Source organism: Ceratotherium simum, chromosome 33 (genome assembly GCF_057802395.1).
Source record: "Ceratotherium simum simum isolate JZ-2026a chromosome 33, ASM5780239v1, whole genome shotgun sequence".
Lineage (NCBI taxonomy): Eukaryota > Metazoa > Chordata > Mammalia > Perissodactyla > Rhinocerotidae > Ceratotherium > Ceratotherium simum.
Genome location: NC_141932.1, coordinates 12,140,581 through 12,165,107, shown reverse-complemented (window position 1 = coordinate 12,165,107; position 24,527 = coordinate 12,140,581). Strand labels below are relative to the sequence as shown.

Sequence of the window (24,527 nt, the reverse complement as noted above, 5' to 3'; positions counted from 1 at the left end):
CAATCTCTTCTATTGCCACACACCCTTCTTTCCCTTCTGCAGTCAGATCTCCCTCTGCTTCTCTCATAAACTTGTGATTACGTTTAGGGTCCCTGCAGATAATCCCTCCATCCCAAGATTCTCAACGTAGTCACACATGCAAAGTCCCTTCTGCCATGCAAAGGAACATACTCACAGGTTCTGGGGATCAGGACGTGGACATCTTTGGGGGCCATTAGTCAGTCTGTCACCTACAATGTCTTCTTGCGTCCCCCACCTAGAATATGGCATTTTCTCTGCTTCTGTCTGTGGGAGGAGAGAGAAGGAAACAGGCTCTCTCGGCCCCACCCCTCACCACCCTCACTGTCTCCCTGGGCAGTGGAAGGTCACTGCAAGCCTAGAGGCTCCGTCCCTGCACCTGGTCTGAGCCCCTCCCAGTCCTCAGCTCTTGGGAGCAAAGCCAAGACCCTGGGAGGAGTCTGGGTGAGTCACCTGCTGACTCAGCACCTGTGGGCCCCGGGCTCACGTACCTGAGCTCACCAGGTGAGTTCACCTTCATGCCCCGACTCCACCTGGGGCAGCTCCAGGATGCCAGGGTTCGAGAGCTGTGAGTGGCTCAGGATTCAGCCCTCCCAGGCCCAGCTCAGGCTGATGGGCAGGTTGCTGTCAGCGACCCAGACCAGATGCAAAGATACCCCTTCCGAGGCTGTGCAGAACGAGTCAGAGGCTGGGGGCGGCCACTCCTGGGTGGACAGGCTCTGAGGAACCAATTAATATTTTCATAGTTATAAGCACAATTCTGCTTGTAAACACTTTAATGGCTCCTGTTGCTCTGGAAATAATGACCCAAACCCCCAAGGTGGTACCCAAGATATGTGTGATCCCTCTTAATATTAGCCTACGAGGCTGGTTTCAAATGACTAGCACATGTGTGCACACACACACCAACGGGTGTCCTCACCCTCTATGGACACGCAGGTACAAAACACACACTCAGAGACACAGACATGCACACCCACAGGCAGATACACAGATAGAAAGATGCACACACATGCATACAAAGTGGACAGACATTCACACACACAGATTGACACACACACACACACACACGCACACACAAGCTCACACACACACATGTGAGTGTTATTCATTGTGAGGCCTGGGACAGACTCTCTACCGTGCTATTTCTCCGGGGAAGGGTGGCCCCCTGCAGCCAGGCAGCTGGACCTGGTTTTCAGGCCACGGAGACCCAGGGCAGTGATGTCCCCCTCAGAAGAGAAAGAAGAGGGTTTCTCCCTTCTGCGGGACACTGCCTGACTTTGGGTGACTCCTTGGTCCTCAGCACCCGTGGTGTGCCAATGCCATGTGGTCCTGGGTCTCTGGAATCCTGCCAGTGGCAGACCCCCCACCCCCTACTCTTTCTGGACATCTATTGGAAAAGCAATGAATTGCCTACTTGATTTGAAAGAAGGGCAGTTTTAGGGGCCTGTTTTGCAATTCTGCAGAAATTGAAAAAGTGACTCAAACCAAGACAAAGCAGAGTGACTGAGTCAGAGACAGAGGTGCCGTGTCCTCCCTCCACGGGGCCTGCCCCCGAGGCCCTTCCCAGACTGCTGTTCGTGGGGTCCAGGCCGGGCTGAGGATGACATAGTAGCAATGGCAGCAAGAGGGACGGGCGGGGGATGCAATGACCTGGGGTCGACATGCCACGGGTTGGGGACATGCTCTGCTGATGCTGTGTGGTGTCCTCGTGGTACAACCTGGGACCATTTACTTAAAAAAGATGTCACCTGGGAAGAGCTGACCACGTCCTCCTGTCCCTGTGGGTCTGAGACGGGAAGCTTCTCACCAGAGCCGGCTAAATAATTTGCAGGCCCCTGAGCAAGGTGAAGATGGGGGGCCCCTTTGACAAAAAGCAGGAAAAAGCTTTTTCCTTTCTTCCACGGACTCTCTTTCTCGACCTGTTGTAAGGTTTTATTTTTAACATTAAAAAAATTGCAGCAAATACACACAACATAAAATTCACCATTTTAACCATTTCGAAGAGTAAACTTCAATGGCATTAAGTACATTCACAATGTTGTGCGACCATCACCAGTACCCAGTTCTAGAACTTTTCCGTGGGCCTAAAAGGAGACCCCATACCTATTAGCAGTCACTCGCCATTTTCCCCTCCCTGCAGCCTCTGGCAACCACTAATTGACTTTCCGTCTCTATAGATTTGCCTATTCTGGATGTTTCATTGAAAGGGAATCATACCATACGTGGCCTTTTGTGTCTGGCTCCTTTCACACAGTGTAATGATATTGAGGCTCATCCACGTTGTAGCATCTATCAGCGCTTCATTCCTTTTTATGGCTGAATAATCTTCCATCGTATGGATGGACCACATTTTGTTCATAGCATTTTTTATTTGCTAGTTAATGTCCAGTCCCTCAGGCTTGACTTGGGGGTGGGCAGTGCAGACCCTCACAGGTGCCCGGGGCTCCTGCCTCTCAACTCAGCATGACCCAGACCCTCTCTGTGCCCAGGTGGGGACTTAGGGGTGGGAGTGGGGCCGAGAATCTGTCCTGGAGATCGAGGAGGTGGGGAGATGGCGGAGGCATGACCGCGTGTGGTCCAAGGTCCCAAGCCCCCTAGTGCGTGCTCCGTTATCCCACAGAGTTCACTCACAAAACGCAAATTCAAGGATAAATTATTAAGGATTTCAAGATGGCAACCTCAAAGCATCACACCCCCAGCGTGAAGCCCTTTTGAGCTGGGAGCCCTGTGCAAACGCCCCACTTCTCCCTGTGGAGCTGGGAGCCTGTGTGGACTCCAGACACAGCCCCAAGACAGGCAGGGAGCCTGGGGGCGTGCTGGGCTTGGGGTCACACAAGGGTGAGGCCCCTGAGGGCAGGAGTCTGGTGGTCATATTCTCCTCTTTGTCCCCAGACCCCTCATGGAGTAGATATTTGCCTGACGAATGAATGAATGAATGAATGAGTGAACGAATGACCTCACCTGAAGCCATTACTCACCCATTTCCCCTGAGAGCCCCTCCCTTGAGGCCGACCCTGAGTGGCTCCTTGCCGATTTGGGGCAAGCCTCCCACATCCTCCCTCTTCCCTGTGACTTCCATCTGTGAAGAAGTTGGAAGAGGGGATCTTCTGGAACATTTGTGGTTCCCCAGGTTCCTCTTCTGTGGACGGTCACCGCCCCCTGCCCTCTCAGGAGCTTCATCTTGGAGCTTTCTTCAGCCAGAGAGGCAGCTCCTGAAGCCAGATGGTCCCAGGACAGGCCCAGCCCCTCGGACCTGGAGATGCTGCTGCTGCTGCCCCTGCTGTGGGCAGGTGAGTGGGCTGAGGGCCGGGGTCCTGGGCAGGGGCTGGGGCTGCAGCTGAGCCTCTGTGTCCCCCCAGGGTCCCTGCAGGACGCTCCCAGGTACAAGGTGCAAGTGCAGGAATCAGTGATGGTGCAGGAGGGCCTGTGTGTCCTCGTGCCCTGTACCATCTCCTGTGTCAGGGCCGGCTGGAATGACCCCACACCTGCTTATGGCTCCTGGTTCCAGAAAAGTGGTTATTCCTCGAAGGATGTTCTCATGGTCAAGAACAACCCAGCTAGGAAAGGAAAATCGAAGACCAGATTTCCATTCCGCCTCTCCGGGGACCCCTGGACCAACAACTGCTCCCTGAGCATCGCGGACACCAAGAAGGCGGGGAGAGTGGATACTATTATTTTCAACTGGAGAGAGGAGGGGATGTGAGAAACACTTACAAAAGTGCCCTGCTCACCGTGAACGTTAGAGGTATGGAATGAGCCCCAGGAACAGACCACAGGGGTGGGTGGAGCATGTCTTCCGGGGCAAGGATGGACCTCCATCCCCCATCTTTAAGGAGGACAGTGGAGTGTGGTTAGTTCAGGGTCCCATCTGGGTCCAGACTCGCCCTCTCTCCTCCCTAGCGCTGACACAGACCCCCGACATCCAACTGAACGAGCCCCTGGAGTCCGGCTGGCCTGGCCACCTGACGTGCTCCGTGCGGGGCGCCTGTTTCGAGTTGATGCCACCCATCATCTCCTGGATGGGGGCTGCCCTGGGAGCCCCGGGCCTGGACTTGAGGGCCTGTCACTCCTCGGAGATCTCACTCAGCCCCCGCCCGCAGGACCATGGCACCAACCTCACCTGTCGGGTCACCTTCCCCAGGGCTGGCGTCAGCACCGAGAGGACACTCAGGCTCAGTGTCTCCTGTGAGTGCCTCCCGGGGGCGAGGGGGAGGGCTGAGAGGGGAACGAGCGCTGGTGTCCCCGAGGCCGGGGTCCGGGAGGGCTGCAGAAAGGACATGGCTTTGTTCTGTTTCGATTTCCATTTCTGTGTCTCCTGGGGGTGGGTAGGTGGTGGTGGGGAAGGGCCAGCTCTGACTCCAGCCCTCACCACATCTCTGTCCTAGATGCTCCACAGAACCTGACCATCAGCATCTTCCGAGGAAATTGCACCAGTACGAGGGGCGTCCCCTCCCCAAGGCTGGGATGGGAGCAGGTGAGGCACAGTGAGACACAGGGAGAGCAGAGACGGGAGGCCCCCCACTCTCTGACAGATGGATTTTACCTACTATTCATTACATGCAAAGACTGTCTGTCAAATACATGCAAGTTATGGGGAATCACTATAAAATGAACACCTTGGTACTCACCACTGAGCTCAGGAAAAAGAACAGGAACCCCATCTTTGGAGCACCCTAAATGCCCCGTCCCAATTTTGGTCCCTTCCATCTGGCCTCAGAGAAAGCCACTACACTGAATCTTATCTTCTCATTTCTTTTATTTATTTAACTTTATTTTGATTGAGGTATAATTGACGAATAAATGGTGTACATTTAAAATGTATGACTTGATTTGACATATGTATACACTGCGAAATGATTTCCACAGTCAAGTTAATTAACACATCCATATTCCTTCTCCTTTCTTTTTTTTTTTTTTAGTGAGGAGATCAGCCCTGTGCTAACATCTGCCAATCCTCCTCTTTTTCTACTGAGGAAGACTGGCCCTGGGTTAACATCCGTTACCATCTTCCTCCACTTTATATGGGACGCCGCCACAGCATGGCTTGCCAAGCAGTGCGTCTGGGCACGCCCGGATCCGAACCTGCGAACCCCATGCCGCCGCAGCGGAGGGTGCGCACTTAACCGCTTGCGCCACCGGGCCGGCCCTCCTTCTCCTTTTTAAGTTTACTGAATATGTTTGAATCTCTACACGATGTTTAATTTACCATGCTTTTGGAAGCTTTATGTGAATAGGACTGAAACATATGTGTTCTTGGCTATTTATTTTTTTTAGTTGAAATTAAATTCTCATAAAATTAGCCATTTTATTTATTTTAATTTATTTTATTTATTTATTTATTTATTTATTTATTTTTTTGTGGGGAAGATCAGCCCTGAGCTAACATCCGTGCTAATCCTCCTCTTTTTGCTGAGGGAGACTGGCTCTGAGCTAACATCTATTGCCAATCCTCCTCCTTTTTTTTCTCCCCAAAGCCCCAGTAGATGGTTGTATGTCATAGTTGCACATCCTTATAGTTGCTGTATGTGGGACATGGCCTCAGCACGGCCGGAGAAGCGGTCCGTTGGTGCGCGACCGGGATCTGAACCCGGGCCGCCAGTAGCGGAGCGCGCACACTTAACCGCTAAGTCATGGGGCCAGCCCTAAAATTAGCCGTTTTAAAGTGAACAATTCAGTGGCATTTGGGACATGCACAATGTTGTGCAACCATTGCCTCTATCTAATTCCAGAACATCTTCATCACCCCAAAGAAAGCCCTGTACCTATTAAGCCATCACTCTCTATTCCTCCCTCTCTCCAGCCCCAGGCAACTACTAATCTCCTTTCTGTCTCCATGAATCTGCCTATTCTGGATATTTCATATAAATGGAATCATAAAGGATGAGGTCTTTTGTGTCTGGCTTCTTTCACTTAGCATCATGTTTTCAAGATTTATCCACGCTGTAGCATCTATCAGAACCTCCTTCCTTTTTATGGCTGAATAATATTCCATTGTCTGGATGGACCACCGTTTGTTTCTCCTTCCATCCGTCGATGGACGTTTGGGCTGTTTCCACCTTGTGGCTAATGTGAATAGTGCTGTTTGAGTCCCTGCAGGCAGTTCTTTTGGGCGTACACCAGGAGTGGAGTTCCCAGGTCACAGCTGCCTTGAATTTCACGTGGTACCATCTCGCGTTCTTGATCTTCCCCTGTGTTGCTCGTAGCTGTAACTACTGCGTCTCCTCGTCTGTTGATCGCCGCACTGTGTGCAGGCACCACACTTTCATTTTCCATCCACTTTGGATGAGCACTTGTGTCGTTGACAGATTTTAGTTTTCATGATCATGCTGCTGTGAACATTCCCGGAGCAAACAGAACAACATTTCTCTAGGACAATACTTCTTAAGCCTTATCGAGCACAGAAATTTGTTAAGGATCTTGTGAGGATACAGATTCTGACTCAGGAGGCCTGGGAGGGCCCGCGATTCTGCTTTTCTAACCCGCTCCTAGAGGATGCTGCTGCTACGGGGCCACCGTCCGCATTCTGAGCAACGAGACTATAAGTGTTAGGCCCGGAGCAGAATTGTGGGGTCGCAGGGTTGTACATTTTCAATGCTACTAGATAGTGTTATTATAGAATGCTCTGGAAGGCCACACAAGAAACTGGCAATATAGGTAGCCTCTGACAAGAGGAATTTGTTGCCTGGGGAGTCAGCGTGGGAGGGAGACTTCGTTCTGAACACCCTTCCTCCTTTTGAATTTTAGGATGCAAAATGTGAGCTCCCCACTTATCCTAGGTCACCTGGGCGGAAGGGGATGACGAGGTAGAGACCAGATCCTGAAGAGCCTTGAAGGATTCGCTACTTGAATTTGGGATTCTTGAATGAAGGATGCTGAACAGTTCAGGAAAGAGAGGGAGATATGTCAACATGGATGAACCGCCTCAAAGAGGTCAAGGGGCAATCCGTCGTCCGTCAACGAATGGATGGATAAACCAAAAGCAGTCCATCCAGACAATGGAAGTGATTCAGCCACGAAAAGGAAGGAAGTTCTGATAGATGCTACAACGTGGATGAAGCTGGAAACCACGGTGCTGAGTGAGAGAAGCCAGACACAAAAGCCCCCATCGTATATGATTCTATTTATACGCAATGTCCAGACTAGACAAGTCCATAGAGATGAAAAGTAGGTTAGTGGTTGCCCAGGGCTGGGGTGATGGAAGGACCGGGGGCGATGGCTGAGGGGTGCAGGGGTGCTTTCTTTAAGCTTTGATTTCTCCAAGCACACTTTCCACTGTGCTTATCTTTTTTCTTTTTGGGGTGATGAAAATGTTCTAAAATTGATCGTAGCAATGGTTGCCTGACTCTTTAAATGGCATGTAAATGGAGTTGTATGGTATGTGAATTATACCTCCATAAAGCTGCTTAAAAAACTACTTGTGGAGATCCCTTCCCAACTTAAAAGCAAAGGAGAGGAGAGACAAATAGGAGCAGGGCTTCAGAGCCTCAGGCCTGGGCTCAGCGCACTCTCTCTCTCTCTCTGTCTCTGTCTCTGTCTCTGTCTGTGTCTCTGTCTCTGTCTTCAGAACTGAAATACCCAGGGAATGGCTCACTTCTTTCAGTCCTGGAAGGAGAGTCTCTGCGCCTGGTCTGTGTCGCTGACAGCAACCCTCCGGCCACACTGAGCTGGGCCAAGGGGAGCCGGACCCTGAGCCCCTCCAGGGCTCAAAGCCTGGGGTCCTGGAGCTGCCCCCGGTAGAGTCGGGGCATGAAGGCGAATTCATCTGCCGAGCTCAGCACCCTCGGGGCTCCCTGCGCCTCTCCCTGCATGTCTCTGTGCAGAGTGAGTGTGGGAGGAGGGAAAGCACCCAGGGAGGGGACACCTGGGTCCTGGGGAGGGCAGAGGCACTGCTGACCTTCTCCTCCCTCCCCATAGACCGCCCCCCCCAGCTGCTGGGACCCTCCTGCTCCTGGGAGGATGAGGGTCTGCACAGTGTCTGCTCATCCCGAGCCCACCCGGCCCTCTCCCTGCGCTGGTGGCTGGGGGAGGGTCTGCTGGAGGGGAACAGCAGCAACGCCTCCTTCACGGTCACCTCCAGCTCCACTGGGCCCCGAGCCAACAGCTCCCTGAGCCTCAGAGGGGGACTCAGCTCTGGCCTCAGACTCAGCTGCAAGACCACGAATGTCCACGGGGCCCAGAGCGCCACTGTCCTGCTGCTGCCAGGTCAGGGGTCTGCTGAGGGGTGAGACTTGCAGAGAAAGGAGTCTCGATCCTAGAGAAGATGAAGCGTGGAGGGAACGGGGTTCGAGCCTGGTTGGGAAGGTGTCAGAGGAAAGGGTGGGGGGCTGAGTCCTGCTCTTCGGCTGGTTGGGAGCTGAAGAACGTGACAGCTCAAGTTCTGTGGGAGGAGGGGCCTGGGGCTCGGAGTCACCCTGAACCCCACTCATCTGCAGGGAAGCCTGAGCTTGGGGAAGGATTCGTTACAGGGGCTGTCACAGGAGCTGGTGTTGCTGGCCTGCTCAGTCTCTGCACCTGTCTCCTCTTCCTCATGTGAGTGTTGCCCCAGGAGGAAAGGTGAGTGCAGGGGGTGGGAAGGGGTCCTGGAATCCCAGACAGTCCCAGCTGGAGGATTCTGGGTGGTGCAGAGGTTGTGAGAATTGGGCCTTGGCCCAGAGACTCAGAGCAGAGTCTGTTCCCACCTCTGGATCCCAGTCGTCCCTGAAGGGCCCCCGTTCTCTTTATCAAAGTCATCAGGCTTGGTATGAACCCCAGCTCCCCGCCTTGGTCAGCTCTTCTAACCTTAAGCAGGGGGACAGGAGTCACACTCCAAGCTCTGAGCCAGCCGCTGGTGAACGGTCCTGGCCTCCCCCGCCCCCCCAGAGTGAAGATCTGCAGGAAGGTGGCACCTGAGGCGGCAGCTGGTGAGGATAAGCCCTCCATGCTGGGTCCTCTCTCCCCGGTGAGTGATGAGCTCTCTGTCCATCGGGATCCCATCTGGCCACCTCCCCACGGCCACATTTCTCTTGATGACTTAAATGATCATCATGCCATAAATAGGCTTTTGCACTTGGGTCCCCATCAACTCAGTCACCAGGTCCAGCGACCCAGGAGTCACCCTCCCCTCTGCTCTCCATCTCCTCTCACAGAGCCAAGGACCACCACGCCTGTCCATCTCACTGTCTGTGTTCAGCTCCAACTGGACCCTCCACACCCCCACCTCCTCATTTCTCTCTGGACCCCCGACCCACTTTTCCCCTCCTTCCTATCTCTCCTCCCCAACACAGGATGCCAGAGAGGTCTCCCCAAAATAATGACTGTCTACTACACAGTTCAGGGGTCCCCAAGACACGCTCAGGTTCAATAAGTCACTCAAAGAACACACCAAACACTGTTATGCTCACAGTTACAGTTTATTACAGAAACGGATGTGCCTTTACGCTTGGCACACGAGCCAGGGTCCCCGAGAGACCAGGCATGAGCTTCCAGTGTCTCTCCCAGTGGAGACGTGCAGACAGTCCTTACTTCTCCCGGCAACAACGTGTGACCACACACACAGAGTATTGCCCCCCAGGGAAGCCCACCTGAGCCTTGGTGTCCGGGGTTTTTATTGGAAGTTGGTCCTGTAGACACAGCTGACTGCCCATGTGGCTGACCTCAGTCTCCAGCCCCTCTAGGGGTCAAGCTGATACAACGTGGCTCGAGGCCCCACCATCAATCACAATGTTAGCACAGACTATCTGGAGTGGCCTAAGGCCCCAGGTAAACCCAGATACTCCTATCAGGCAGGACATGCCAAGGGTTAGAGATTCCCTCCCACGTGCTTGGGCAAAGGGTCAAAGCTTTCTTTGGGCAAGGTTAACCCTTTACTGCACAATACCCTTTGATTTGGGGGTTCATAACACAATTTTGTGATTGTGTTTGTCTGAACTGAAATGCTGAGTGGTCCCTGAAGGCAGTTCAGATCTGAGCAAATCCCTGTCCTTCTCACACCACCCACCCATCCTCTTACAATTTGCCATTAGATATTAATATAATTGACTACTGCTTTAATGTGCTGCCCCCACTGCAAGCTGCGGGACTTCAGGGATGGTGTCTGCTTTGTTCCCTACTGAATATCCGGGGCCTGGCACAAGGGAGCTGTTCCATAAGGCAGGGGGCATTGGAGTCAGAGAGACTTGGGCATGAATCTTGGCCCCACCAACAATTAAATGTGTGATTTGTATTAGGCTCAGTTTCTCTACCTGATAAATGGGGATAACAGTGTCTCCCCAGTGGATTGTTGTGAGGAAGCTGGGAGACTGGCAATTGCTTACCAAGGGCCAGGCATTATTACTCTCAAATATTTGTTGAATGAATGAATGAGTGAATGCGGACTCAGCCAATGTTTGTGGAATGAACAGACGAAAGGTTTGCTTGTGGACCTTCCTTGCTCTCTTCCAGCGCCCATTATCCTAATATGAGCCCCTTCTTTCCCCTCCACTCAGGGTTACCAACGTGAGTGTCCGCCAGACAGCCCCCTAGACCACCTGCCCCCAGCTGTGGCCGCCCCCGCCTCGAGAGAGGAGCAGGAGCTCCATTACGCCTCCCTCAGTTTCCACGAGCTGAGGCCCCGGGAGCCTCGGGACCAGGAGGCCACCAGCACCACCGAGTACTCCGAGATCAAGATCCGCAGATGACGGCCCAGCTCTGGCGACCTCAGGCTGGAGGACCCAGGGCCTCTCCAGGAAGGGAGACATCAGGGGAAATTCCTGAGGGTACAGTTTTCCATGCAAACGGGCTGCCAACTAGTATATGGGAGTCCTACTGGTGTGGTGAGTGGTGGGCAGAACTGGGCTCAGATTTCGCCCTGTCACCAACTACAAGCGTCAGTTTGAGCAAGTCACTTGGCTTCTCAGTCTCCCCCTCTGTAAAATGGACACAATGAACCTAATTCACAGGGTGGTTGTGGGGCGTCAAGGCAGTAACTAACAGAAAGCCTCCAACAGGGTGCGTGGGCGGAGAGCACCGTGCCCGAGGCCTTGCCTCTTCCTGGGGCAGCCTGGCTGGTATAGGGTGCAGTCATCCCGGCCCATATGGGGACGACTCTGCAGGGCTGTTCTAGCTCAGAGCTCCCCACAGGCTGGGCTTCGGCTGTCGCCGGGCTGCACTGCAGCTCAGTTCTCTCTCTGCTCAACCTGCCTCCTTCCCCTCCTCTCCAAGGGACAAGGAGACTCTGCCTGCTGGGCTCGCTCAGAGCCTGCTCCCTGGAAACCCAACTTGTGTATTTTACCATACACAAAATCACTCACCGATTATCTGAAATAAATGATGGGTTGTCTGCATTACATACCTCTTTCTTCAATTATATGTCCTTGATGTTTTGGTTCTCCTTAACAGTTTCTTCTTTTTGCAGATTTTGCTTATAAAATTCCATGCAGTCACAGTCTGCGTTCTGTTTATATTGTTGTATAGTTTTCACAGTGGTAACATGCAACTTATTTTGTTCTTTTTTTCATTGAATGACCATTGGATTTTTTCCGTTAATGAGGAAACACGCTGAACATTGGCATGATGAGCCAATATATTGAAAAAGTATTGGCATAAAGTTAACAATGCTGGTGACCGTTCTTCAGACTTGATGTGATGAAGCACATAATGTAACCACAGGACCAGTTTAAACTGACCCCATCTTAGCAACAACAGAATGTTAAAGTTGTTTTTCAGGAGCAGTGAGCCAAAACTGCAGGTCCTGTAGCCGGAGCACACACAGAAGAGAAAATTTGGACCTGAAGTAACACTCAGAACCAGATTCCCCCCACAGAACCAAAAGGACTGGGACATGACCAGAACTTGAAAGACGGACTCTTTCCAGAAGTGAGGGGTCTGTTGTCCAGGAAGATCTGTATTAAAGCCCCTTTCCACACCTTACCAGTGGTCGTTTGGAGTCCTGCCAATCAAAATTCATCCTGCCAGCACTTCCAAATACCAGCTTGCCCTTCCTAACCCCTTAAATTTTACCTCACACCTTGGACTGGGGAGACAGATTTGAAAGTCTTGCCTCCTGTCTCCTTGCTGGTTGACCTCGCAATAAAGCCTTTTCTTTTCTGAAAATCTGGTGCTATAATATTAGCTTTTCATGTGCATTGGGCAGCCGGCCCTTTACCCAGTAATTCCATCTTTCACGGCACAACTGGCTTTGCCATTCTTCAGGATTATGTTGCATCTCTTGATCAATGACTTTTAAAAATGGTATCCAGGGGCCGGCCCCGTGGCTTGGCGGTTAAGAGTGCGCGCTCTGCTACTGGCAGCCCGGGTTCAGATCCCAGGTGTGCACCAACGCACTGCTTCTCCGGCCATGCTGAGGCCGCGTCCCACATACAGCAACTAGAAGGATGTGCAGCTATGACATACAACTATCTACTGGGGCTTTTGGGGAAAAAAGGAGGAGGTTTGGCAATAGATGTTAGCTCAGAGCTGGTCTTCCTCAGCAAAAAGAGGAGGATTAGCACGGTGTTAGCTCAGGGCTGATCTTCCTCACACACAGACACAAAAAATGGTATCCACTGACAAAATAAGAGCATTGCCATTTTTTTATTCCCTTCATCAACACTACACAAGATGGCTCCATTTGCTCCGTGCTGGTAGAGTATTTAGTGACATCGATGTAAAAGAATAGAATTCTTCAAGGGAGAAAATCTTTTTGAAGACAGTCATGGAAATGCTGCAGTAATTATCCACTTCAAGTTGGAATTTCTTTTCCTGTCCTAAGTGATATCTCTTCTAAGAATTGCCTTGATATTTAAGAGAGAAATTTTTCATCAATTCTTTAACACATTCAACAAGTTCTTGTGAGCAACAGAGCACTTAACACTTTTCTATTCTTTCAATTTGTACAATCCTATTGCTAAACAGATACTGGAAATTTTAAGAAGGAAATAAAATAGGCTTCACTTCATGGATTATCTTAATTTGGGGGGCCTTTTCTTCAGAATTAAAGTATGATTTCAGGGGGCCGGCCCAGTGGCGCAAGCAGTTAAGTGTGCGTGTTCCGCTGTGGCAGCCCGGGGTTTGCCAGTTCGGATCCTGGGTGCGCACCGATGCACCGCTTGGGAAGCCATGCTGTGGCGGCGTCCCATATAAAGTGGAGAAAAATGGGCACGGATGTTAGCCCAGGGCCAGTCTTCCTCAGCAAAAAAAGAGGAGGATTGGCAGATGTTAGCACAAGGCTGATCTTCCTCACACACACACACAAAAGTATGATTTCAGTGCTTCCAATAAATAAACTGAGGGTTCTCTTGACTTCATTTGTTAGAGAGCCATTGGGGATTCGAATGAGAGAACTGAAGAATACTGAACAGCAGTAAATCATAAAAATTCTTTATTTTCTATATTCAAACAGTATAAAGGCTAAGAAAACAATTTCCTGACAATTACTTCAACGTCAACAGAAAAGACATCAGAAGCTGTTGAGCAGCAGTATGTAGACAAGGGGCGGGGCCCCCAACACCTCCCATAGAACATTCACGCTGTGCTTTGACTTTGAACAAACATTGTCTACACCTTTTACCAACACCCATCAAAATTTGTATTGTTGTATTTCCACTAAAAGCAGCAAAATATTTCCCATTAACTCCCAACTCAGTGTAAAAAATAAGACAACAGGCCAAAAATGGAGTCACTTATGCTAAGCCCCACGTCACCAAACCGAGACTTAATGACAGTTTCAGTTCTCCCAGGACTCGCCTGACCAGCACTAGTGAGGGCATCTGCCTGACAGACCCCTGCCGACCCCTAAAGGAAGGTGACCTTGCAATAGCCAACCTGATTTTTGCCTAGTAGAGCTTCCTTGTTCCTGCTCCCTTCTGCTATAAAAGTCTCGCATTATGTACAGCTCCTCGGAGCGCCTTTCTATCTATTGGATTGGATGCTGCCTGATTCATTAATCATGGAATAAAGCCAAGAAGACCTTTAAAACGTACTCAGTAAATTTTGTTTCAGTAAGAGAGTCTCTCAAACATTTGCTATTGTTTCTGGGGTCTCGTCTGGAAGGGATTTTACTTGTCATAGCTTTAGATGCAAGCCTTTTCCACAAGAAAAATATTTCACAGGCAAAAGGACATGATTTGTCCTTCCCAGCTGCCTGCCGGGGCCCCTCTTGGAGACACCGCACACCTGCATTTACTGAAGGCTCTGAGTTGTCCCGCAGTAAAAATTATTTTAAAAAACCCAGCACCAGCAGCAAGAACGTCTGGTGAACCTGGAGCCAGGGTTTCATTTGGGGGCAGAGGCGGGTGCAGGGGACAGAGGGGGCTCCAGCCACCGTCAGCCATGTGGTGGCGTGCGGGTCATTCCCACCCCCTGGGCCATGTGATTCTCTCTAATGCTGACGACAACACCCTCCTCTTTCAGGGGTAGGGGGACGAGCTGCAGAAACACACGCGGTTAAGAACCCGGCTCAGGAGACAGACAGACCAAAGCGGGTTTGGAGACACGGGAGGAAATTGTCCTCACTCTCCTTGGAGGTGGGATTCTCCCGCGGTCTGAGCAGCGCTGGGCCCCGGCTGGCTTTGCTTGCTCCAAGATGAGGAGCTGCTGGCACTTCAGGGCGCTTGACTGGGCCCAAGGGGCAAGAGGACGGGAGAGGCAGACATTGACCGTCCTCTTACCTGATTTGGAGCCCAGAGGGCCAATGACGTCCTTATTCTTTCACGGACTCGTGAACAAAGAGGGCTTTATGGGTTTTCTCTCTGGTTAAGGAATAGCCCCTTCTGGAAAGGGTTAGGCACGCCTGCTTTCAACCAGGAAATGATGCCTCTCCTGGGCAGCTGAGAATCAGGGCATCTCAGAGTAGTTTCTGCCCCCACCCGGCCTCTGGTTCTCCCCATCCCAAAGTATGGTGGATGATTGAACATATTCAGGCTCCAACCCGGGGAGGTGTGTTTCTCTCCTCCTTCCTCTTAATCCTTCCCAGGCTAATCATTCGCCACATGCTGCTGGCCACTCTGCCTTTGAAATCGCGCCCCAGGCCCTTCCTTCCTCCAACCACTGTCCTACTGCTGTGGCCCAGGCCTCATGCTCCCAGGCAGGGGGCGTTGCACCAGCCCTTCCACTGGTCTTTCTGCGTCCAGGCTCTCCCCCCAGGCCCCTTCCTATCCCTAGGTTCCTCACTCTCCATCAGAGCGCCATGCTTCTTCCTCAGAGTGCTGAGCACAGCCTGCAGTCTCATTTAATACCATCTCCTCCCACCTGACTGCAGGCTCCAGAGCTCAAGGACTCGGTGCGTCTCGTTCATGGGATCCTCTCTGCGGCACAACGCCTGTTACGTGGCACGTACTCAAGAAGTGCCTGCTGGACATTTGTTGAATAAAAGGAAGGATGAACATGTGGAAGAGGAGAAGGGAAGTGGATGGGAGAATGAGTGGTAAGAGAACGGATGGATGAAAGATGAATGAATGGAGGGAGGGATGAGTGGATGGAGGGAGGGATGAGGGGATGGAGGGAGGGATGAACGAATGGAGGGAGGGATGAACGAATGGAGGGAGGGATGAACGAATGGAGGGAGGGATGAGCGGATGAATGGAGGGAGGGATGAGCGGATGAATGGAGGGAGGGATGAGCGGATGAATGGAGGGAGGGATGAGCGGATGAATGGAGGGAGGGATGAGCGGATGAATGGAGGGAGGGATGAGTGGATGAATGGAGGGAGGGATGAGTGGATGGAGGGAGGGATGAGTGGATGGAGGGAGGGATGAGTGGATGAATGGAGGGAGGGATGAGTGGATGAATGGAGGGAGGGATGAGTGGATGAATGGAGGGAGGGATGAGTGGATGAATGGAGGGAGGGATGAGTGGATGGAGGGAGGGATGAGTGGAGGGAGGGAGGGATGAGTGGAGGGGGGGAGGGATGAGTGGATGGAGGGAGGGATGAGTGGATGGAGGGAGGGTTGAATGGATGAATGGAGGGAGGGTTGAATGGATGAATGGAGGGAGGGATGAGTGAATGGAGGGAGGGATGAGTGGATGGAGGGAGGGATGAGTGGATGGAGGGAGGGAGGAGTGGATGGAGGGAGGGATGAGTGGATGGAGGGAGGGATGAGTGGATGGAGGGAGGGATGAGTGGATGAAAGAGTGGGTGGGAGGTGGATGGATGGACAGGTACATGGAAGGATGAAGGATGGATGGATAAGCGGAACAATGGATGAATGGGCATCTCCAGGAAAGTTTGGATAGACGAAGGAAAGAGTGGGTGGCTGGATGAAAGGTTGAAGGGATGGATGGATGGGGGAAAACTGGAGGTCACTTTTCCAAAAGGAACTTCTTTTGCAGACACTCCACTCCCAAGCTCCAATGAAACAATTTATTACCAAAGCATAGTGGTGCCAATGGTAGGAAGGGTCCCCACTGAGGGGACTGTGAGCTGGGGGGGTCTTCATCCACAACCCCAGCTGCTGGCAGGAGACAACGACTGAAAGGAGGGGACAGGCGAAAGGAGGAAGTTCCCATTATCCGCGGCCTGACTGCCGGGTTCCCTGACGCTAATCGAGACCAATGAGTAGTATCGCCTTAAGAAGAGGCAGGAGTGCACATTCAAGGGATCTTTCCAGAAGGTTATCTGAGATTCTTCAGCAGGACCTGAGTCACATTTCTTCTTCTTTTTTTTTTTCTATTTCAAACTGCGAGTTGAAAGTTCTACAAGACAATAAAAATGGTTGTTAGTGTTTTATTCACTCAAGGAGCAGCAAGTATTAAGCCCCTACTGTGAGACTGGCACTTTCTAGGGACTGGGGATACCACCATGAGCAAGAGGAACAGGAAACCTTTGCTGGCCCTACAAGTTGGAGCAGAGGGAGTGGAGACATTACAAATTAAACACCCACTTCCCTCCAGACGGGGACGAGGGCTGGGCACAAAACAGGTAAGGCGATCAGGGAAGGCCCCAGGATCTGAGAGCCAGTAATGAGAAGGAGCCAGCTGCACAAAAATGAGGAGGAAAAGCATTCCGGACTATGAGAATGGCAAGTGCAAAGGGCCTGAGGTGGGATGGAGGTTGGCTCGGTCTAGAATCTGAGGGAGGTTATCCATGCTGGCCAAGGCAAGAAGCAGAGGGGAGATGATCTTCAAGCTACTCCAAGGTCATCGGGATCCTTAGCAGCATCTCCTCATTAAGTTCCCAACCACGGGACAAAACTGCCAGTGAGTAGTGGTCCCCAGAGAGGAAGCACAGCTGAAACTAGAATCATCTGAAAGGGACAGCAAGGTTTCCAGTTTTCAAATTTCCACTATACCCACTAGATGCCAGTGGCACCCTCTCCCGTTGTGACAACCAAGAATGTCTGCAGATGGTAACGAATGCCTCCTGGGGGCAATACTGCCTCTATCTGAGGACCCCTGAGTTAGCGAACACCGAGCTTCGATTCCAGCCAGCCCCACGACGAGACAAATGACAGCTCCACGGACAGAGGGGACCTTGGGGAAGCTTCTCAGAGCACACCCACGCGGCCTCGCCAGAATTAACTGTAAAGCGAATTTAGTTTAGTTTGGACCTTCCAAAAATTCCTGTAGTCTCACACCGTGCTGATGAGAGTGTAAACATGTACAGCACGGAGAGCAGCTAGTGACCTCTTTCAAAATAAGAGCTCCATCCACAGACACCTGAGTGAGCCCGTGCACACAGGTGTTCAAGGCCATGTTGTTTGTAAAATGAAAACCTGGGAAATCAACCAAATGCCCAGGCGCTGGTTACAAAGAGCATCCTTCCTCCCCACTGCGGAATATGGCGCTGCAGCCACAAGACAGTGGATGTTCTGAGCTCACAGGGAGGAGACGCGAGACAAACTGTGAAGTGGCAGAGCCAGGTGCGTCCAGCACAGGGCACAGAGCCCGCGAGTTTGTGGGGGGGACGGGCGAGCCACCCAAAGGAAGGCAGAGACTCCAGGTGGAGGGAGAGAGGGATGGAGGGATGAAGAAAGGGACAAAGACAGAAAGAGACAGATAACATCTCGACGCTGCTTTCCAGGCCCTGAATCCAGTCATCCTAAAGCTTCCCCCTCGGAATTTTCTAGTTACAAAGCCAATCAACCCTTCTTTTCCTTAAAGCCAATTTGAGTTCCTGCTACTTGTGATTCCTGGGGGCTGGAAGGTTCAAGAACCTTCTGGAAAAATCCAGCGTCTAACTGGGCAGTTGGCCCCTGGAGTAAACATCAAATGGCAGCTGGGAGGCAGGGCTGGGGGCAGGGAGGGAGAGGGTTTAAGACTCACGGGCTCTTCCCATGGGAACCCACCTACGGCATCATCTGGAGGTCCAGGGGGTCGTAGGCCGACGCCCGCAGATCCCACAGCAGGGCTTTGAGATTGTTCCTCAGCAGGGCGTAGGGCGGCTTCTCGTCGTACTTGAGGGCCATCACCACCTTCAGGTACTCCTGCAGCGTCTCTGTGGTCAAGACACCCCCACATGGGAGAGGCCTGAGAGGGGCCCCAGCCCAGAGCCTGGGGCCGTGCCCCGAGAACAACCATGGCGCCTATCTCCTCAGTGCTTCCTCTGTGCCTGGCACTGCCTTAGGCACTTAGATTTTTTTGGAACATTTTTTGGAAAACATCAGGCATATGCAACAGTGGACTAGTATCATGAACACCAGCATACCATCACCCAGTTTCAATGATCTGTTTTGTTTTTTGCTGAGGAAGATTGGCCCTGAGCTAACATCTGTGCCAATCTTCCTCTATTTTGTATGTGGGACGCTGCCACAGCATGGCTTGATGAGCGGTGTGTAGGTCCATGCCCAGGATCCGAACCCGACAACTCTGGGCCAGTGAAGCAGAGTGTGTGAACTTAACCACTACGCCACTGGGCTGGCCGAGAGTACACATTTCTGACTTTGTGCGCTGGGCGGTCTGTGCCAGCTGTTCTTGCACAAAAGCAGCCGCAGACGACAGTGAGAGTGGTTATGGCTGTGTGCCAAGATGACTTTATTTATGGATGCTGCAGCTTGAATTTCAGATAAGTTTCCTGTGTCCCCACATGTTCTTTCGATTTTTTTCCTCCACCCATTTCAAAATGTAAAACAACACTGGTTTACAAAAACAGGCGGCTGCCCCAGGAAAGTATGTAGTAAAAGATAAAGGCTCTTTTTGTTCTTGTTGTTTTTTCCCCCCTAAATAAGCACAATACCATTATCACACTTTTAACAAGTGCCAATTATAATACCAATAACAACAGTCACAACAGCCCCCCTTGGGGAATGTCTATCCGCAGGCCGGGCTCTGAGCTCAAGACCACGATTAATTAGGGCTGCGGTGGAAACTGAGGCAGCGCCCCTGGGCCAGCTCTGTGCAAAGGGTTCTGCATTGAATTCTCGGGGCGACTCGTTGGGTGGGGGCTATTATCGGCCCCATTTTACACGTGGGGAAGCTGAGGCTCAGAGAGGCACATTTGCCCACTGAGGGTCCCCTGGTTGGTACACGCAGGTCTGTCTGACCGCAGAACCCCAGGCTGCGACTTCCTCTCAGAGGGCTGCCCCGCCCCTGCCCCAGTCCGCCCCCCACCGTCCCGCCCCATCCCCCAAAGCCCCGCCCCCACCGGCCCCGCCCCCGCCCCAGTCCGCCCCCACCGCCCCTCCCCATCCCCCAAAGCCCCGCCCCCACCGGCCCCAGCCCCGCCCCCGCCCAGCTCCACGATCACAGAGCTGCAATAAACTAATGGAAAACCTCATTCATTACAGAGCGAGAACTCGAGGCTGGAGGGGAGAGTGACGAGCAGCAGAGCCGTGATTTGAACCCACGGATTTTAGGTAATTCAAAAATGAGCCCTGACAGAGCCGGAGGGAACAGACAAACTGTGTGTTTCTGTCTCTTTCGGCCTCCCGCATAGAGAGCGACATAGAAGTTCTACAGAAGGGATAACAGAAACAAAAAACTCCAAACCAAAAAAAACACAGCCTAAATCTCCAATAATAGGGATCAGCTTTAAAAATGATGATTTAGCCAAACCATGAAGGTTGTGCAGCTGTTAAAAAAAGCTGTGGTGGATCGATGAGTAACAACACGGAACAGCCCCAACCTTACTTAGTGAAAAAAGCAAGATGTTGACCAAAACGTTATGTAGGGTGAGACTATTTTTGTTGTTTTCACAAAAACAAGAATAGTTTTGTAAAACACAGTGCTTTTATAAAACAAAACCCCGTGTGCATATGTTTCTTTATCTGTGTGGGCCGTGTATGGAGAGGAAGCGCTGACAGCAGGCTGCAGAGACTACAGCTGCTCCCGTCCCTGTGTGCACGTGACTTTCCTGCTTCTCCCACTGTGCGCTGGAGCCGACTCCCCGACTCCCCCACCTGAGAGCGGGCTGGCCTTGTGACCTGTTGGATGTGGCAGAAGTGATGTTCTGGGACGCCCACGCTCTGCAGCTTGCCCTTGGAAAGCTGTCCTAAGAGTGCCACATGGAGAAGCCCGGACGAGCAGAGATGAGCCATCCCAGCTGAGGCCTCCTGGACTTTCCAGTGACAAGCCAGTGCCAGTTGCCAGATGGGAGAGGACAGGAGCCACTTGAACTATCCCACCCCAGTCGAGCCACCAGATGGCAGCATCAGCATGAATGTCCCCCAGTAAGACCAGCAGAAGAACCGCCCGGCTGAACCAGCCTGTATTGCTCTTCCAAAGAATCGTAGGAAATAAAAAGGCTGTTGTTTTAGGTCACTAAGTTTTGAAGTGGCTTGTTATGAAGCAATAGATATAATTGGTACATACACTCACCATACTGTTAATATTAACAGAGATTACTTTGAAAGTATGATTGGGGAGGGACAGGGAGGGGACAGGAAATTTCACTTTTATGTCACACATTTCAGTTTGGTTTAAATTATTTTATAAGCAAACATTATGTTGGGATTTAAACCAAAATCCAATAAAGACAAAACAGAGGGGCCAGCCCAGCGGCATAGCGGTTAAGTTCACATGCTCTGCTTCAGCGGCCTGGGGTTCGCCAGTTCAGATCCTGGGCGCGGACCTACTCACCACTCATCAAGCCATGCTGAGGTGGCATCCCACATACAGCAACTAGAAGGATATACAGCTATGACATACAACTATCTACTGGGGCTTTGGGGAGAAAACAGGAAAAAAGGAGGATGATTAGCAACAGATATTAGCTCAGGGCCAATCTTCCTCAAAGGAAAAAGAAGGACTAAAATGTTTATATTATCAGAAAATTGGAAACAATCTAAATGTTTATCAATGAAGAATTGGTGAAATAAATTATGGTATATTCATAGGATGGATTATATCATGTATCATATGACGGATTGTTGTACCCATAGTTAGACCACTGTTTTTCAAATATTTGAAAACTGAGACATAATTAGAAATACATTTTATATTATAGCCTGTTACCCACATACATATATAAATATGTACCACTAAAACTAATGTCTCATAAAGCATTTTCTTTTTTTTAAAGATTTTATTTATTTTATTTTTTCCCCCCAAAGCCCCAGTGGATAGTTGTATGTCGTAGCTGCACATCCTTCTAGTTGCTGTATGCGGGACTCGGCCTCAGGATGAACGGAGAAGTGGTGCCTCGATGCGCACCCGGGATCCGAACCCGGGCCACCAGCATCGCAGCGCGCGCACTCAACCACCAAGCCACAGGGCCGGCCCTCATAAAGCATTTTCTTACCTCCTGCAAGGTACTCATATTTTTTGTCTGTTCTTTTTTTTTATTTTATTTATTTATTTATTTATTTATTTATTTTTTTGCGAGAAGATCAGCCCTGTGCTAACATCTGCCAATCCTCCTCTTTTTGCTGAGGAAGACTGGCCCTGGGCTAACATCTGTGCCCATCTTCCTCCACTTTATATGGGACGCCGCCACAGCATGGCTTGACAACTGGTGCATCGGTGCGCGCCCAGGATCCGAACCGGCGAACCCCAGGCCGCCTCAGTGGGGAGCGCATGCACTTAACCACTTGCGCCACCGGTCCAGCCCAAAGAATTTTCATGACATTTATATCTTTTTTTTGTGAGGAAGATCAGCCCTGAGCTAACATCTGCCAAACCTCCTCTTTTTTGCTGAGGAACACTGGCCCTGGGCTAACATCTGTGCCCATCTTCCTCCACTTGATATGGGACTCCGCCACAGCATGGCCTCACAAGCCGCGCGTCGGTGCGCACCCGGGATCCGAACCGGTGAACCCTGGGTCACCAAAGCGGAGCGCGTGCACTTAACCGCTTGCACCACCGGGGCAGCCCCTGTCTGTTCTTTTAAATTTTTAAAAATCCTGTTCTTGACCCATTAAATTGATTTCATGCCTGACTAATGAATCACAACTGCAGTTTTAAAATACTGATGTTATGTGTATTTTACCACAATTATAAAAAAATACCGACAAAGTTCTACAAGTACCGTCCCAGCAAGTCTCGAAGATAGACTCTCCTTAAACGAAAATAAAAGCAAATTGGAGACCAATATACATAGTATGATCTGCTGGGAAAAAAAAGCCATTAGGTGAATGTGTGTGTGTGTTGTTATTATTCAGAGACACTTCTGAATTTTGGGGGAAGACTTTTTGTTTTTCTACAGTGGGCACAGATCCACATGCAATTTGGAAAACTCCAAGAAAGAAAACAAAGGGGTGTAAAGAGAGGGGTGTGAAGGATGGACCCAGCCACCTGGTCCCGCCCTGGCCCCCGCCTGTCACCCCCCGGTTCAGGACATACCCGAGGGACAGATCCAGCGACTGCGTTCTCCCACAAGGCCCTCCGGGTGCTCAAGGAACCTGACGGGGCAGAGGCACATGCAAAAGGTCTTTGAGAGAAGGGAGAGCAACCTTTTAAAACAGAATGTCTTTTTGACATACAGTAGATTCTCGTTATTCGCAGTGCTTATGTTCTACAGAGTCGCCTCGAATGCTGAATTAGCGAGTTCTGGACCGCGCTTTTAGGGGAAACACAGCATTAGGTTCCTGTGAGCCTCCAGTCACAACACTGTCATCAACTGATCAATACATCACCTTGTTTTATGTGTGTTTGTGTTTAAAGACATCCTATTTACTATCATGTTGATTTATGCATGTCCAACTCACGGCCAACAGCACTATAACTCGTGCTGGAACGAAGTTAGTCATCTAACCCACTTATTTTCTCTGTAAGGCACATCCCAGCCTTCCAGCGCTTAGGAACGTTAGCCAGCACTTCAGCACTATGCTTGGGGCCATTTTAAATAGCGAAATCACCAACAAAAAGCACAAAAATGTGGAAAACGAGGCATTACATAGGCTGCATAGAGGACACTGGTTTACAGCCTGAGAGCTGAAATGGTAAGGCAGAGCATCGCCTTGTTCGATCTCAGCTGGGATCGTTTACACCAGGTGACTCAAAATTTTCTCCACTCTGCGAGTGTCTGAGAATGACCTTGAAAGCGCTGCGTGTACTGATTTTGGGATTACAAATACGTTTTAATGAATGGGCAAATTCACAAATACGGAATCTGTGAATGATGAGGATCGACTATCTACCTATCTATAAACAAACATATATTTGTGTGTGTATGTGTATATATATATATATATATATATATACATACATACACACACACATACATGTCTACACACACACAGACACACAGACACACACCCCCTTGGATCACTCAGGAAAAATGGAAATTCGTCCATTTCCTTTGCTCCATCCTCAGAGTCCCAGCCCACTGTATCTTCTCTGGCCTGGATCACAGGCTGGCTCCCCACCGTCTACCCAGTCACTGGGTGCTGTACCCCCTCCAGAGGCCAGAAGTCCCCAAGCCCCACTCTCCTGCTCCTCGACTCTCGCTGCCCCACCCCTGATCTGTCCATGGCTCTGCGCCCAGCTCAGGCCTCATCCTCTCCCCCTGGAGCCCAGCCTCCTCCCCAGCATCCCCCACATGGCCCAGGGAGTCTTTCTACACCCAGAGCTGCCCCTGCCCCTGCCCCTCCTTACTCACAGCCCTCCAGGGTCTCCCCAGCCCCTCTGGCCTGCTCTCTCTGACTTCCTCCCTCCCATCTCATGCTCCAGCCACACCAAACTCCTTCTAGTCCCCCAACCACGTCAAGCATCCACGCACATCTCCCAGCCTCTGCACGTACTGCTCCCTCTGCCCTGGACGGCCTTTCCCCACCTTGACATCCTCTCCCTTTCTGGACACGGCTCAAGGGTCTCCTGGAAGCTTCCCCCGACCCCTCCAGGCAGAGGAAATTGATCCCTCCTGAGTGCCCGCGAACCCTGTGCACAGGTCCATGGATGCCCTACGGCAACTGTCAAGACACGTGGACAGCAAGGGTGGGTCTGACCCTCTCCCTAGCAGCCTCAGGAGGCGTGTGGTGAATGACTGAGTGAGTGAGGGATGGCACGAAGGGCTGTGCCACCAGGACGTTGTAAATTGCGTGAGCAATTCTGCCGCCACAGGCTGTCGCCATCGGTGCTAGCGGGACCTCCCTGCCCAGCCGGCAGCCTTAAGAGCAGAGACCAAATCCGACTCGTGTCTGGGCTTGCCGAGCAGGGGACCTTACACACCAGAGAGCCTT

At 51.3% G+C, this 24,527-nt stretch overlaps 2 protein-coding genes across 7 annotated transcripts in view; one reads left to right on the top strand and one right to left on the bottom strand.

The window, feature by feature from the left end:
• The first annotated feature begins 2,626 nt into the window (after positions 1–2,626).
• On the top strand, positions 2,627–11,077 carry SIGLEC11 (sialic acid binding Ig like lectin 11). The gene is given in 11 exon segments (XM_087421912.1): positions 2,627–3,276; positions 3,278–3,311; positions 3,381–3,676; positions 3,679–3,766; positions 3,922–4,206; positions 4,407–4,454; positions 7,586–7,720; positions 7,723–8,223; positions 8,454–8,550; positions 8,881–8,959; positions 10,485–11,077. Coding segments are annotated over 11 exon segments (1,788 nt in total). The 5' UTR covers positions 2,627–3,243; the 3' UTR covers positions 10,677–11,077.
• Positions 11,078–16,322: 5,245 nt separating this feature from the next.
• The window catches only part of VRK3 (VRK serine/threonine kinase 3), a 38,452-nt gene continuing 30,247 nt past the window's right edge, over positions 16,323–24,527 (bottom strand). For 5 of the 6 annotated variants that reach the window (XM_087421327.1, XM_087421330.1, XM_087421326.1 and 2 more), the window contains 3 exons: positions 22,690–22,748; positions 18,261–18,409; positions 16,323–16,668 (listed from right to left, as the gene is read on the bottom strand). In XM_087421327.1, the coding sequence (XP_087277453.1) occupies positions 18,261–18,409; positions 22,690–22,748 (208 nt within the window). In that variant the 3' untranslated portion in view covers positions 16,323–16,668. Of the gene's footprint in view, positions 16,669–18,237; positions 18,410–22,689; positions 22,749–24,527 lie in introns of all 6 variants that reach the window. The other variant, XM_087421329.1, reaches the window with a different exon arrangement.